The 14,661-nt window shown below is 34.1% G+C and overlaps 1 protein-coding gene across 1 annotated transcript; it reads right to left on the bottom strand.

Annotated features, from left to right (window-relative positions):
• Positions 1-265: 265 nt before the first annotated feature.
• On the bottom strand, positions 266-13,580 carry LOC143576882 (golgin candidate 5-like). The gene is made up of 19 exons (XM_077060877.1): positions 13,415-13,580; positions 11,728-12,653; positions 11,057-11,128; positions 10,365-10,439; positions 9,924-10,038; positions 9,785-9,846; positions 9,624-9,671; positions 8,396-8,680; positions 7,525-7,584; positions 6,903-6,986; positions 6,756-6,821; positions 5,694-5,792; positions 4,687-4,905; positions 3,966-4,080; positions 2,992-3,209; positions 2,136-2,195; positions 1,042-1,155; positions 797-871; positions 266-709 (listed from the first exon to the last, which is right to left on the bottom strand). Exons 1-19 carry the CDS (start codon positions 13,578-13,580, stop codon positions 674-676), a joined length of 2,895 nt encoding a protein of 964 aa, XP_076916992.1. The 3' UTR covers positions 266-673.
• Positions 13,581-14,661: the final 1,081 nt, after the last annotated feature.

Here is a 14,661-nt window from a genome sequence, read left to right as displayed (position 1 = left end):
ACAATCTCTCTATCTTTTAGGATTGAAGAAATCTTTACGCCCATACGACCCGGCCTTTCTATGAGTAAGATTTTACGGCGTACGTTTGTTTGTGACCAGTTGTGACCACTAGCCGCCATAAAAACAAGGACTTGTTTTAGAATTTTGTCTTTTTCTAAAACAATTCATTTCAACACGAGTCCATTTGGGGTAGAACACACTTAAAACCAAACAAAACCGATACTCTCTTTAAAACGGCCCGTTTCAACTCGGACTCAATTTGCTTAGAACCTGTCCAGTTTTGGACAAAGACTCGTTTCAACCCGCATACTTGTATGCAAATCACTTATGGTATCAAATATCAAACAAAATATACAATAATAAACTGAAGTTACAAAATAACAACTGATGAGATGTCCTAAGAAATGGTGTATCTGAATCTTACAAATGATTGGCTATCAAGCTATGGAATCAAACTCGGTGAATGAAGTCTAGCTCTAATCCGCATCAAAAGACAATAATACACATCGTTATGCAAACACATACACGGTAGACAAAATAATTCAGGAAAAACAATGATATGTGGAAAACAAAACCAACAAAAAAAAGAGTATAAATAAACTTAATGTTAGAACGTATACTGTCATATATTACATCATGTACCATCATCACCAACTTTAGCTGGAAGTGGAACCTAGGCAGCAGCAATCGATGAACTTAACACCTGGATCTGCATACAAACATTTAGGAACATGAGTAAAAAAATGTATTGTTTTTCAGACTTGTTTTAAGATTTGTAATATTTAGAAGTAATTACCTTATTTACAAGCATGTTTACTTGTTCTCGGTACATCTCCTTCAAGTCCACAATATCAGCACGAAGCTCTTCAAGCTACAAGAAAGCAGAATTACACGATATGCATAAGGTTTGTTGCTACAAATTGTCTTCTTATTTTATGATAGGCTAACACTATTACATGTGAAAAAATGAGTGAATAGTACAAGTCAAAACGGGTTTATCGAAACAGGCCAAGCCAGCTGACCCGAAAAGACCATACGTACCTCTTCATCTCGTTCACCCATTAACTCTAGTGCCGCAGAGTGCCTGCGTCTTAGTGCGTCGATGTCTGCTTTCAAGCCAGGCAGTTGAGACACTTCTGACCGCAACTTTTCACACTACATCCAAAAAATAAATCAAAGCTAATTGAGAAAAATGTGGGTATTATTGAGTTTAACCTTTAGACTGATTAAGCGCACTAACTTTAAAATTGTCAAAAAAAATAGTAACTAATTTCATTGTTTTTACCAACCATAGCAAATTAGGGCAACCATAAGGCATATTTTTTTTGCTATCGTTGGATAAATAGTATACATATGTATGTTACATGATAAAAGAATGAGTGAACTGCGGTTTTCGTCCCTGTGGTTTGTCCAAATCTGCGGTTTTAAGTCCAATAGTTTCAAATTTGCGATTGTCATCCCTGTGGTTTCATTTCACTTGCAACTAAACCCGAATTCACTAATCCTGTTAAGTCTGGCCGTTAAACCCATCAGCATGTCCTTCACGTGAGGGGCAGTTTTGTCCTTTTTCCCCCCAAAATACACCCCAGCCCCTCACGTGAGGGGGCTTGTGAATTAGGAATGGGGTTTATTTGGGGAGAAAAATGACAAAACTGCCCCTCACGTGAAGGACACACTGATGGGTTTAACGACCTGACTTAACGAGATTAATGAATTCGGGTTTAATTGCAAGTGAAATGAAACTACAGGGACGAAAATCGCAAATTTGAAACTATTGTACTAAATTGCAGATTTGAACAAACCACAGGGACGAAAACCACAGTTTACTCTAAAAGAATTAAGATAAATTGCTATGATATTATAATCAGTAAATAGATGCCAATAAATCCTAATCTAAATCCTACTTTCTTTACAACTTTGTGACAATATCAATTACATTATCTTATAGCTAGGAGGAGACTATTTTTCTAGTTAATGTCCCCTAACTTTATGGGGTTTTTACAGTTTTACTGCTTTTCTGGAGTTACTAATGTTTTCTATAAAATAACAACAGTTTTAAATACACAGAATCTATTCAAATTCAACAAAACAAAGAGATAAGATGATAAGAATAGGGAAAAGAAAAGAAAGCGTACCTCCTCAGTCATCTTAACCAACTCCTCAGCTAGAGAGTCACGAATAGATTCCATGGATGCCTAAAGTTCACATTCAACCATAAATCACAAGTTGAAATTAGACAACTGGACAATGATGAGCCTAAAAAATGTAATTTTGAGGTGGCCATTTTGACCTATTTATTTAAGAGTCAATTTGGATTGTGCCTTATATCAAACAAATCAAAGGAAGAAAATTTGGGTTAAAAGAGGAAAGTGCTAAAAGGGTAGAGTTGTGAAGAACGGTGTTTGCGGATTAACCCAAATCCTACCACACACCGTTTTGACAAGTACTAAAAATGACACGTTTTGGTCCAAACCCGTTACCCAACCCGCCCGTCTTGCCCACTTCAACAAGAATCGCACAGCAAGGGGGACGGGTTTGTAAGCCCAACTTGCACCTGAAGCGGTTAGTTAATCGTGCCAGAACGTCAAACCCCTAACCCAAACACGTTTAACTTATGGCTCATTTGTATTTAGTGTCATTGATATACATAACTCAACTACAAAAGACAAAGGAAACAAATATAAGATGATAATCAACTACAAAAAGACACAGAAAACTAATAGAGGAAACTACTATAATATAAAAAGGACAAAGGATACTAATAGAAACACACTATAATAATATAACATTAAAGCAGGTGATTCCAGAGTTATAACTTCTGGCATTTCAATTTTTTGTTGCAACTTATAAACATTGGACAGCCTAGTTATGTCAACTCCTTTACGACACAATCCCGTTTAGCACGAACCCTGGCTTCAAATTTTCATGATCTCATTACCATGCATTATCTAGTTCATCACTAATTTAGAATATAATATAACGTGTTCATACCAGTCTGGACATATAAGATGCAAGTTCACCCTCCTTTTGTCGCAAGACAGCTTCAAAAGCATTTGGGGTCATACTCTTTAAATAATATGAATTCATGATAGGCTCTCCATGATTTTTCCGCTCGGATAAAGTATCAGATGAGTCTAAAGATGCCTGCAGATAAAAACTTTCCTCCATGCTACCTAAACTGCTAGCATTTGAAAGTCTGCGAGTCAAGCCTGCAAATTGAATTCCATATATCAAAAAATAATATTAAGAGGAAAACGGGTCATAAATAGAGAACTAACAGATTCTCATTAGTAGATGCGGCAAAATGGATCGGTTGAACCAGCCAGAACATGTGATTTTACTGTACACCAGGTCGGACCGACCCAACACACATTTTGCCAAAACCTTTTACTTTTTTATACATAATTAATGTGCCAAATATGATTATAAATACTATAGCATTTCAATAACAATCTAATTTCATGAATAAAATGATAACCAGCATATTTTCACTTGTGTCTCGTTTAACATTTTACTTTTTATTAAGAAGTGGCAAAGCAGGTGGGCTGAATAATGGTCAAACAGGTAGCTTTGGGTTGACTAAACACTTATTGTCCAAAAATTATACATAGCTTATAAAGTATAGACAATTAGTCTGTCGAATTTGATTACAAAATAATATTATTTCAGTAACACTAACTTTTGAATAAAATGCTTTAAGAAGTTTTATGTTGGGTTGACCTAGAACAGTTTTTGTCAAAAAATAAAATAAAATAAAAAGTTATATTTCATTATATACAATTAGTGTGCAATATGATCACAATATTATACTATTTTCACTAATATCAAACTTTTGACTAACAACGTTTAGGGGTTTTACAGGCTATATATACGCGTCGAATGACTTTGGCCCGTTTCCTTTTCAGCTAATATTTTAATATGACTCTCGAGGGATAAACACAATCCGGATAAACTATAATGTTTACCATTTTCAAAGGCAGACTTGGTTCTTGCTAGGGGATTTTGTTCAGGAGCAACGGAAGTCTGAAGGCGAGCTGCTGTTTCAAGTTCCAAACGGGCAGCTTTCTCACGTTCTATATCCTGTAATCATCATAAGCATACTTTACACAGATTGAAGTATTTTCATAAACAGAGAAACGTAATGTCTAATATACTTTTGAAACAATGGCAAGCTTAAATGCTTTGGATTCTGAAACAGCAAGAGAAGGTTAAGCTATAGTAGAAAGATTTAAATAATCAACAGATGCGTCATAGGAATTAGTGGTAGCAATTTTTAATCCAAAAGTGGGTAAATAGAGTTTTTATTGTCTTTGTCTGGTAATTAAATAAGTTTTAAACCCTATCTAATTAGTTTTTACTGTTTTATCCTAAAAATTACCATAGTGAGCCTTCAAAAACTTGTAATTACCGAAAAAGGATCATCACCAAAAGCATATTGCTACTTTATGGCATTTTCCCTTAAAAAAACTCGAGCACAAAATAACACTTTTGGACCTTAGAGGGAAAAAAAAAGTTGAGATTAAATATACACGCGTCTATGTCTTCACATATGCCACATGCAAAGAAAAACTTTCCCTTTTTGATCCAAGGATTTTTTTTGTGGTTCTCAAATGACTTTTCTCAAAGATACTACAAAAACTACCTGCTGAAGTAAAAAATAATTAAATAAATAACTGTTAATGATACCTGCTGGAGGAGTTCTCTATGAGTCAATGCTTCTTGCAAATCTTGCTTGTGCTTTCTCTTAAGTTTCCTTATTTCTTCTTCAAGTTGATTCGCACGATCTTTATGTGTATCTGCCTTTTCTTTTAGAGCTAAATATTCCTGTCGGTTTTCGGCTGCCTTTTGTCTTTCTTTTTCAAGGGACTTAGTGAGTTGTGTTTGCTCAGCTCTTAAAATTGATGTCTGCAACACATTATAAAGGTATAACCATATAACGATGATTGCTATGTGATTGGAAAAAGGAACAAGCCAGCAATCTCGATGTGTTTAATTTAAATGTGCTGATTTGGGTTTTTTTATGTCAAACGAGCCAAATGAGTCAAAAAACAACATAGCTAAAAAGGGAACATGTCAAAAAAGTTGAAAGTCCTCCAAAGTGTAGTTTTGATACGTGCAACCTCAAAAATCGCTTTATTCAAATACTTAGATTATTATTGTAGTAATATAGTTTATATTTAAATGCATTAATTGTATAATTCCATTTTTCAAAAATGACCCAAAAGTGTTTTTGTTTTTTCTTTAATTTCCATCTGGCGAACTGAGTCACAAAAAAAAAGATAAGAAAAAGAGGAAAAAAGAATCATCAAACGGAAGGAGTGAAATGAGTTGAAAGTTAGTTTATTTTAAATGCATAAACTGCCTCCTAAATTCTTTATTCAAGTATTTGGATTGTTATTGTGATATGGTTGCTTTTGTAATCATAATTAATGCAATAAACAGAGGCTGGGAAAAATAGAAAAAGAGCTTAAACACAAACAGGCTGAACAAGCCGAAGGTGGCAGTGTGGCACAAATTCTATCTCTAAGTCATAATACCTCCTAAATAATTTTATTCAAGAATTAGACTATTACTGAAATAATGTAATAAGTAAAAAGCCAACTGTATGACCCGTTATCTAACTTGTTTTGAAACCTGTAGGCTATAACTGATACATAGTTGAAACAAAGCAGCTAATTAATAAGTAGACACACCTGAGGTTCAAGAACATTTATTCGAGACAATGTTTGGGATAGACGTTCATTTACAGATCGCTCTCTTTCCTCTGCAGCTGCAGCTTTGGCCTCTGCTTCCTTCAAATTAAAGTATTAAGAAGCCATGTGATATAAAGAAGAGAAACTGTATAAATAACCCCTAAACTTTCTTTAAATTCTCACATAAGTCCCACAACTTTATTTTTGCTTGACTAAATCCCTAGAATTTTAAACTTAATGAAGAAGTCCTTTTAGAATAGTTTTGGACCTCATAACAAAAAACAGAAAGAGCTTTACATTAAATCTGAAAAGTCCAAGGATTCAACATACAAAAACGGACTCTTATATTTTAATCATGCAAAAGTTAGAAGTCTAGATAGGTCTGTAATCGAACCAAACGTTCAGTGAAAAGTTCGTGAACCGTTCAGTGAGAACGTTCATTTAATAAACAAACGAACATGAACAAAATTTTGTGTTCATTTAGCTAACGAATGAACATAAACACATGTCTCGTTTATTCATTTATGTTCATGAACATTCATTCATTCAATATTTGTGTTCGCTTCTTTACATTCATTTAATCATCATTGGATAACGCTTGTTGAAGTTCGTTCAATTACATTTCTTAATTCATTCATTAAATCTTTTTAGGCCCATTACAGTGTAGTCCAGTTCTAACAACTTTTTACACCCAACGCATCGTTGTTCGCATTTACTTTTAATTAGTTGTTGCTCCAATATGTTTGTTCTTTATGTTCGAGAACCATTTGTTTATACAATTGGCAAACTTACATAAACGAACACGAACACATTCATCTCTATAACGTATGAACACAAACAAGAAAAGCTTGTTTATGGATTGCTTATGTTCGATCGTTTGTTCGGTCAAAATTAAACAAATTAGCACGAACATGCTCCATCACTCGTGTCTGTTTGGTTCGTTTACAGGCCTAAGTCCAGGGATCTATGTGCGGATTCAGCATAAAATCCATAGTCTTTATTAGACGACTTCAATAGAGAGCAATAATTTATCAATTATGTAAACATGCTTTTGTAAAATACCTGAAGCCGTGAGTTTAGTGATCTCTCGACAGCATTCCAAGCTTCTGCTCTTCTAGCATTTGTTTCCTATCACATAATAAGCGAACACAAACACATTCATCTCTATAGCATTGGAAATCAGAAACAAAGTGTAAGAGAAAAGCAAACCTGCATAGCTTCAATCTGTCTCAAAAGAGGTCTAGTAGAATCAGGAACTTGCATGACCAGCTCTTCGCATCTACGCTCACTTTCCTGGTGACGATGATGTATAATAAGGAGAGCGTTTGATGTAAATTTTGAAAGTGATTATGTGATACAGAATAATCAGAATAAGATCCACTGTAAAAAAACAAGTTGCAGAAGATAGTTTTTGCATGTGCTTCTACTATTTGATATTGTTAATCATAATAATCAGACGATACGATGTTTTGAGTGTTTGATTAGATTCAGATTTTTTATACATAAATTGAACAAAAGCGACATCTTTGTGAAAGGATGAGACGTTTTGTGAAATGAGACTAAACGATTCGATATAAAAGTATAAGATAATTAAGAAACAAAAAAACTATTTTAAGATGCTTGTTAGAAACATAACTTGTATGTTCAAACATTAAGAACCGTTTGTTGCAACTTCAAGATGCAATAATCAGATTGTTAGTTCTAAGATGCCAGTCCAAACAGCCCTTATGTTTAGGAAGCCAAGAGGTAATGATTAATGGATGGCTATGGAATGTTCAATATAAAAATATAAGATTCACTTGATAACAAAACTAAAGGAATCCGACTGTACTTGATATCGTTTTTGAAGGTCCTCAATGTCTCTCCTAAGCATATCTTCTCTAAATACTGCCTGCAGAAATAAAATGAATTGATTCAAAAAAAATATCTTAAAAAGAAACATGCTGAAAGTCGACCAAATTACAAAACTTAATAAATCATTTTGTTCAAAAAATTAGATTGTTACTCAGATAAGTTAGCTTTTGTATCCATATCGGCATGCTAATTATCTATAAAAGCATTATAAACTGTGAGAAAAAAAAGAGTTTAACCCAATCTGTAGCAAAAATTATCTATTTTTGTAAAACATTTTATTGCAAAAAAAATATATTAGTATTAGGATAATTAGTTGCTGCATTCATATTTGGCATGCTAAATTTCTAGAAAACTTGGACAAGAACGGTCCACGAGACCAATTTTTTGACCCTGCATAAAAAAACAACCCATTTTAACCTCAGCTTTAATGTTCCTCAAAGCAATGCTTACAAACAATTTAAAACTCTGGCTAATAGTTTGCGTCAAACCTCATAAATCAGTTTATTAAAAAAAATAGATTGCAACTGAATAATATAGTCGTCGTGTCACATTCAACTAGCTAAATTTCCAAAAAAAAAAAAAAAAAAGTGGGATAAAACTTCTGATCCATTTAGGCCCATACCAAAAAGAAACTGTTTTAGCCCGAACCCATTACCTGATCCACCCATTTCACAACCTGCAATTCTACCATGCAACGCATAGAATTTACACTTTCTAAATAACAAGACTGTTATTGAAATAATATAGTTATTGCAATAATGCTGTGACCCATTACCCGACCCATACATTTCACCACAGCTAACTATCTATCAAGAAATGCATGTAATTTAGTTGTTTAAAATTGAAACCTGCTGCTCGGTTCTGCTTAGTGTTTGTCTCAACTCTTCTAGAGTTTGAACTAACATAACTTCACGTTCTTCAGCCTCTTTAAGGCGGCTTTCAACTTCAGTTTTGGCTTCACTGTTTGCTCGGGCCTCGGCTAATGCTTTAGCTTCCTTAGCTGCATTCAATGCATTCGTATAATATTCTTTTTGTGTTGCAAGTTCAGCCTGATTTTTCTCTATTCTTAGTTGCAGCAGTTTCTCTGTAGCTGCTTTATCCCTCTTTATACTCTCTACTTTACTCTCTTCAGCCTGGAAAGTAGTTAAAAAGGTTAAGTGACATTACAGCTGTAGGACTTTTGTAGATATGAATTATTTGATATCATTTTTTACTATTCAACTTTCAAATATTTACTCTCCACAGATATAAGCTAGTATGTACTAAAACAGTAAAATGCTTTCGATACTGAAAGGCTTTTGTAGATATGAATTATTTCATACCATTTTTACCAGATATCAAGTTTTAAACAGAACATAAAAAAGACATGTGACATAAGAGGAAAGATGAGGGTCTATAACCATTTAGGCATGTTGACTGTAATTATGTCCTTGCTCCTTAATACAAACAGCCAACACTCAAAGAAACTAATACAACATCCATATATACAAGTGGCAATATTGAACAATTTACTTATTGATGGGTCAATTCAGGTTATTCTTATCTCTAAAAAGTCAAAATGGTGAAATGTAAAAGAACAATCGCTACAAGAGAAAAGAGCCAAACAAGTCGAAAGCATCCAAAATATAATTTAATGCATAAAACCTCCAAAATCATTTTATTGATTATTATTGAAGAAACATATGTTTTAATATCCGACATATTAATTGTTTTGAAAACAGCTCTTTTAAACAGAAAGTGTCGGCTCAAGTCATATAACAGGTCAAAGAAGTAAAATAGAAAAACAGCTACAAAAGAGGTCACACAAACGGGTAGAAAGTGGTCAAAGTGTATTTTTGATGCATAAACCTCCAAAACCATTTTAACTCAAATTATTATAATATTATTAAACAAACATAACTTATGTATTAATACTTGACATGCTAACTGTTTATAAAAAGTTCTTTGAAACAAAAAAGAACGTGAGTCAACCTTTTGCAAACCACACCAAAAATTACATGTCTTGACCCTTACTCAACCACCCATTTTGCCACATACAATTTATAAATTAACCATTAAGTTGGAGAAGTAAATTACCTGTAGTTTAGCCATCAATCCTTTCTTCTCTTCTTCAAGCTCCCTGATCTAGCTTTCACACAAACAAATTCTTAATGATATGTAAAGGAACAGTTTCAGCTATAAAATTTATTATTTTCATATTTTATTTTTAAGAAAACAGTAGTATCTGTATTGCATACCTGTGCCCTCAATTTCCTAATCTGAGACTCTTGAGCAGCTTGTTTCTTTGAGAGCACTTCACCTGAATTTGAATCGCCACCAGTTAAAACATAGAATCAAGGGAAGATATTCTGATATAAGTTTAAATTAATTCATTACCTTCTGCCATAATTTGAGTGATTATTTCATCTTTTTCTTTCAGAAGAGCAGCAGCATCACTTTTTTTATTTTGCTCTCTACGTAAGGTATCCCTTTCCTTTGTGAGAGCATAAACCTGTAGTGAAATTAGGAGTTATAATACACTAAATAAAATAAGTATATTACAGCATTACCATTACGTTTCCAATAACTGAAGTTATATGCACTCTATGATTGCATAAACCTTGTGATGGTGTTTGAAATTGCTTATTAGGCGGTTATCTACTTATTGTGTTTTTCTTAAAGCATATAAGCACTTGGGTGTTTGGATAAAGAAACATGCTTATGTTTAGCTGCTTACTTTAGGATGAAATAAGTTGTTGCAATAAGCAGATTGAGATTGCTTATGTTAAAGTTAATATTCTTGCCTTCTTAGTGTATTCAAATACAGAAACAGTTTACCTTTCTCTCAAGAGCTGATACCCTTTGATGATACTCTTCTCGTAGAGACTCAATATCTGCTTCAGTTGATTTTCTCTGTTTAGTAATGTGAAAAAAGAGATCAGAAGGGAAAGACGAATTACATAAAAAGAGAAGCTTGATTGGATTAGGTTCAGTCAGCTGCAGCAGCAAAGTTAGAGGTGGGTTTTGACCCGTTTATGTGTAAACAGACTGACTCAATTATACTTCGTCTCTTAACAGGTCATTAACAGGTCAAAAGAGGCTTAATTTTAAGAAATTAGCTAAAATGGAAACAAATCAAATGGGTCAAAACTCAAAAGTCACCTAAAGAAGTGTTTGCTGCTCGGCCCGATGAGGCCTATTTTGAAACATACCAAAAGTCTCCTACTTTGACCACACATAGCGAATGCAAAATTCCAATCATCTCTTTTCAGTCGTTTGACCCACTCATTTTGAAATGTAACATAAAAATGTTATTTCTGGCAGCACATCCTCTAGATGAATACGTGCTATTTACTTCAATTATGAAATAGGTAAAACTTTAAAACAGACCGGAAGAAACAATCTAAAAATAGTGTCATTTAACTCATTAGCTTTAAAAGTAACCAATCAAATGCACAGCTGTATACGACTATGTAGATTTATATATGGTATTCATACATTTTTGGCAATAAATGACCTACTGAACTTACCCTCTGTTCCTCAACTATAGACTTCAGTTGCTCATTCTCAAGCATCAGCTTTGCAATTTCATCAGCTTTTGCCTGTTAACATATGATGATGATAATAGTAATAATAATAATAAAAACAACAACAACAACAATAATAATGTATGAAAAAGAAAGTTGCAAAGAAAATTTATTCTCCAAGATAGAAAAGCAAATAACAACAGTTTAGAGAATTAAAGAAATAAATTAGAACACTAAAAGATGTTTTCAACAACTGAAATACAATATAAAAGCATAACGATGATGAGAAAAAGATTGACTTCATATTAACCAACACTTTTTACCCTAGATAAGGCCATCGAAGTTTCAACAAATTTTGTAAGTAATTACTAAGATAATCAGCCTCCAGGTGCCACGTCATAACCATGTCAGATCCAGAACTTTTGCAAGTTGGTTGCCTTAGATCAAAAATTTTGAAACTTCGATAGTTTTTGCTGGCTAAAAAAGAAAACTTTGAGCAAAGTCCGTTCTTTTATGCAATATGTCCTATATAGACATACCGAATTTCAAATTTTGTTAAAATAACTTCATCTCTATTCTCTAAGGTTCCCAGTTTTCTTTTTTCAGGGTTGACCTAGTAAAGTGTGAATCCAAAATACCAATTTTTATAAACCAAAAATTAAAAATTCCAATACCTGAGCTTGTCGAGCAGCCCCCAAAAGTGCCGTCTCCATCATTTTCATCTCCCGGGTCACCTTCTCCAGCTCAGCCACAGAATTTGAATCGTCTTTTTTTGAAACTACTTCTGAGATGACTACAGAGACATCATCTGAATTTTGTAATAAATGCAGCTGGCCTTCTTCAGCAACTTTAATTTCCTCAACTTTTACAGATTGACCTTCATTAATCAAACTTCCAGTTTGACCATCAACCGAGGGTCCCACTTCTTCGACTGCATAAACAGATTCTTCATGTGAACCCTCTTCTGACTTCATATCAGGAGCAGGGTGCACTTCATTTAGCTCAGAGGTACCCACAACTTGGTCAACGCTATCAGTTGACTCGTCTTGTACTGCTTCAGACTTTTGTGAAGAGCCAACTTCTGAGTCATCCTTGCTTACAACATTGTCCACAAACCCTGACACCTCACCACGATGCACACTTAATTCTGCTTGTGAATCAACTTCAGCAGCAGTAGTGGTTGCCTCTTCAGGTATAGCGACATTTGATTTTTCAGCAACATGTTCTGCATTATCGGTAGATGCAACATCTGTTTCAAATGGTTTGTCAGCAACATCTGTTTCCGATGGTTTGTCAACAACATCTGTTTCCGATGGTTTGTCCGCAACATCTGAATTCTCACTTTTAATAATATTTACTTGTGGTTTTTCAGAAATGTCTATTTCTGAAGGGTTACTTTCATGCTCTTCATGCTCTAGAGTTTGTGAACTTTCTTCTCTCACAAAATCGGGTGAATTATCGGTTTCGGGCCCTTCTTTTCCTTTAGCAAAAGATGAAGATTGAGGTTCTGAATATTCAACTTTTTTGATAGACTCAGCAGTCCCATCCTCACCTTTTTGTCCCATAAAAGCCATTATGTCAGTCGGCCATGATCCTGAAGCTAGTAGCAATTAACAAATAAACTTAGTAACGTATAAGCAGGACATGATTGGTTTATCAAAGTTTAAAACACAATCAATGAAATTTGCATGAAAATAGATGTTGGCATTCTGCATATCATTTATTGCTTCTTATTTCGATTTAAGATGTTCATGTTTTATACTCCCTCTACCGCAGGAACTTGCAATTACTTTTTTATGAGATTTCCCATGAACACTGCGAAGTTTCTAGTTCAAAAACTTTTAAAAATAAAAACAGGCATCCGCCCATAGTCACCACAAGAAATAAATAGTGATTGATTCGAGTCCACAAACTTCACTTATGTTGCCATTATTAGAGTTTATTAAGAAAATTGACTAATAATCAAGCATTCTCCTTTTCATCATTGAAATTTGAATATTTGTAAAACAAAGGAAAACTTATTCTAACTGCTTCCTAATATGCTCTTAATTGTTTGTAGTTCTTGTGTGGTTTAATCCCAAGAACTCTCCATATCAACATCAAAAGCTGGTAACATTAAGATTCAACTTTTTGTTTCAATTTTAAGTGCTCCAGATATAATATCATGATTTCATTTGACATTTACATAGGCAATCCAATCCTCTCAAAATCTCATTAATTTAAATGTCTCTAATGGTTATATTCCATCTGCATTACTATATCACATTCCAGATTTGACTGTGTAGTGGAAAATTGCAATGAGAATGAACAATTGATTTGATTCCAACATAAAAACATATCAAACAAAAGGGAGTAGAGTACCTTCATTAGTTGAGGTAGAACTAGTACCAGCGGCAGCCTTGTCTTCAAATCCAAGAGCACTGTCAAAATTCTTCTCAATATTCTTCACGCTCTCACTCAACTTATTAACTGCCCCAGCTATATCAGCAAAGTTCCCTAACGAAACCTTCCCACTAAACCAGGCCATCTCCTAATCTATAACCCAAATCTCCTAAATCCCTCAGTCTACACGGATCAACTTCATCACAAAACTTACACTCTGCAATGCAAATCAAATTGATCAATAACCAGCATATTAAAATTGCACGATTAAACTAAACTTTAGGCATTAGAATTTAAGTACACGCTAATAGATCTATGATATCATAAGCAAACTTACACACTGAAAGGTTCATATTGATCAATAATCAGCAGCATTAAAATGCACAACTAAACTCAATTTTAGGCATTAGGATTTAGGTCACTAACAGATCTACAATTCCATAAGAAAACGTGCAAACGGAAACACGAGTTCACATTGATCAATAATCAGGAGCATCAAATTGCATGATTAAACTCAATTGTAGGCATAAGGAAACTTACATACGGAAATGCAAGTTCAGATTGATCAATAATCCGCAGCATCAAATTGCACATTTAAACTTAGGCGTTAGGGTTTAGGTCACTAATAGTACTAGATAGATGTACAATTTCATAAGGAAACTTACACACTGAAACGCAAGTTCAGATTGATAAATAATCAGCAGCATTAAATTGCACATCTAAACTAAACTTTAGGCATATTAGGATTTAAGTCACTAAGAACAGATCTACAATTTCATAAGAAAACTTAACAAATGGAAACGCAAATCAAATTGATCAATAATCAGCAGCAGCAGCATCAAATTGCACAACTAATTCAGGCATCAGGATTTAAGTCACTAATAATAGATCTATCTATCTATCTACAATTTGGTGGATTCAATAACTGTGAAGTGTGAGTGTGGATACATACAATTGTTCAGCAATTGATAGGTCGGTCGAAAATAAGACGATTGAATAGCGATCAATTGCAAAATTAAGGTACCATATGATATGAACTGAAATCCAGATGGCGCCAAGGGTGGGTGGGTTCAGGCTCCGATTCAGTTGCGCCGGTACAACTCATTGCAATCATAAACACGGATGTCAGATAAACGGGTGTGGGCCAATAAACCCGAATAACGAAATCGGGCAGTACCAGATCCAACCCAAACAAACTATATTTAATCCGGGTTTCAAACAGCCCT

Source organism: Bidens hawaiensis, unplaced genomic scaffold, assembly GCF_021521415.1.
Source record: "Bidens hawaiensis isolate Kalapana, Puna unplaced genomic scaffold, B.hawaiensis_p1.1 tig00028335_1, whole genome shotgun sequence".
In the NCBI taxonomy this organism is placed as follows: Eukaryota; Viridiplantae; Streptophyta; class Magnoliopsida; order Asterales; family Asteraceae; genus Bidens; species Bidens hawaiensis.
Note: the sequence above shows the minus strand (reverse complement) of the source record. Positions and strands in the feature narration are given on the sequence as shown.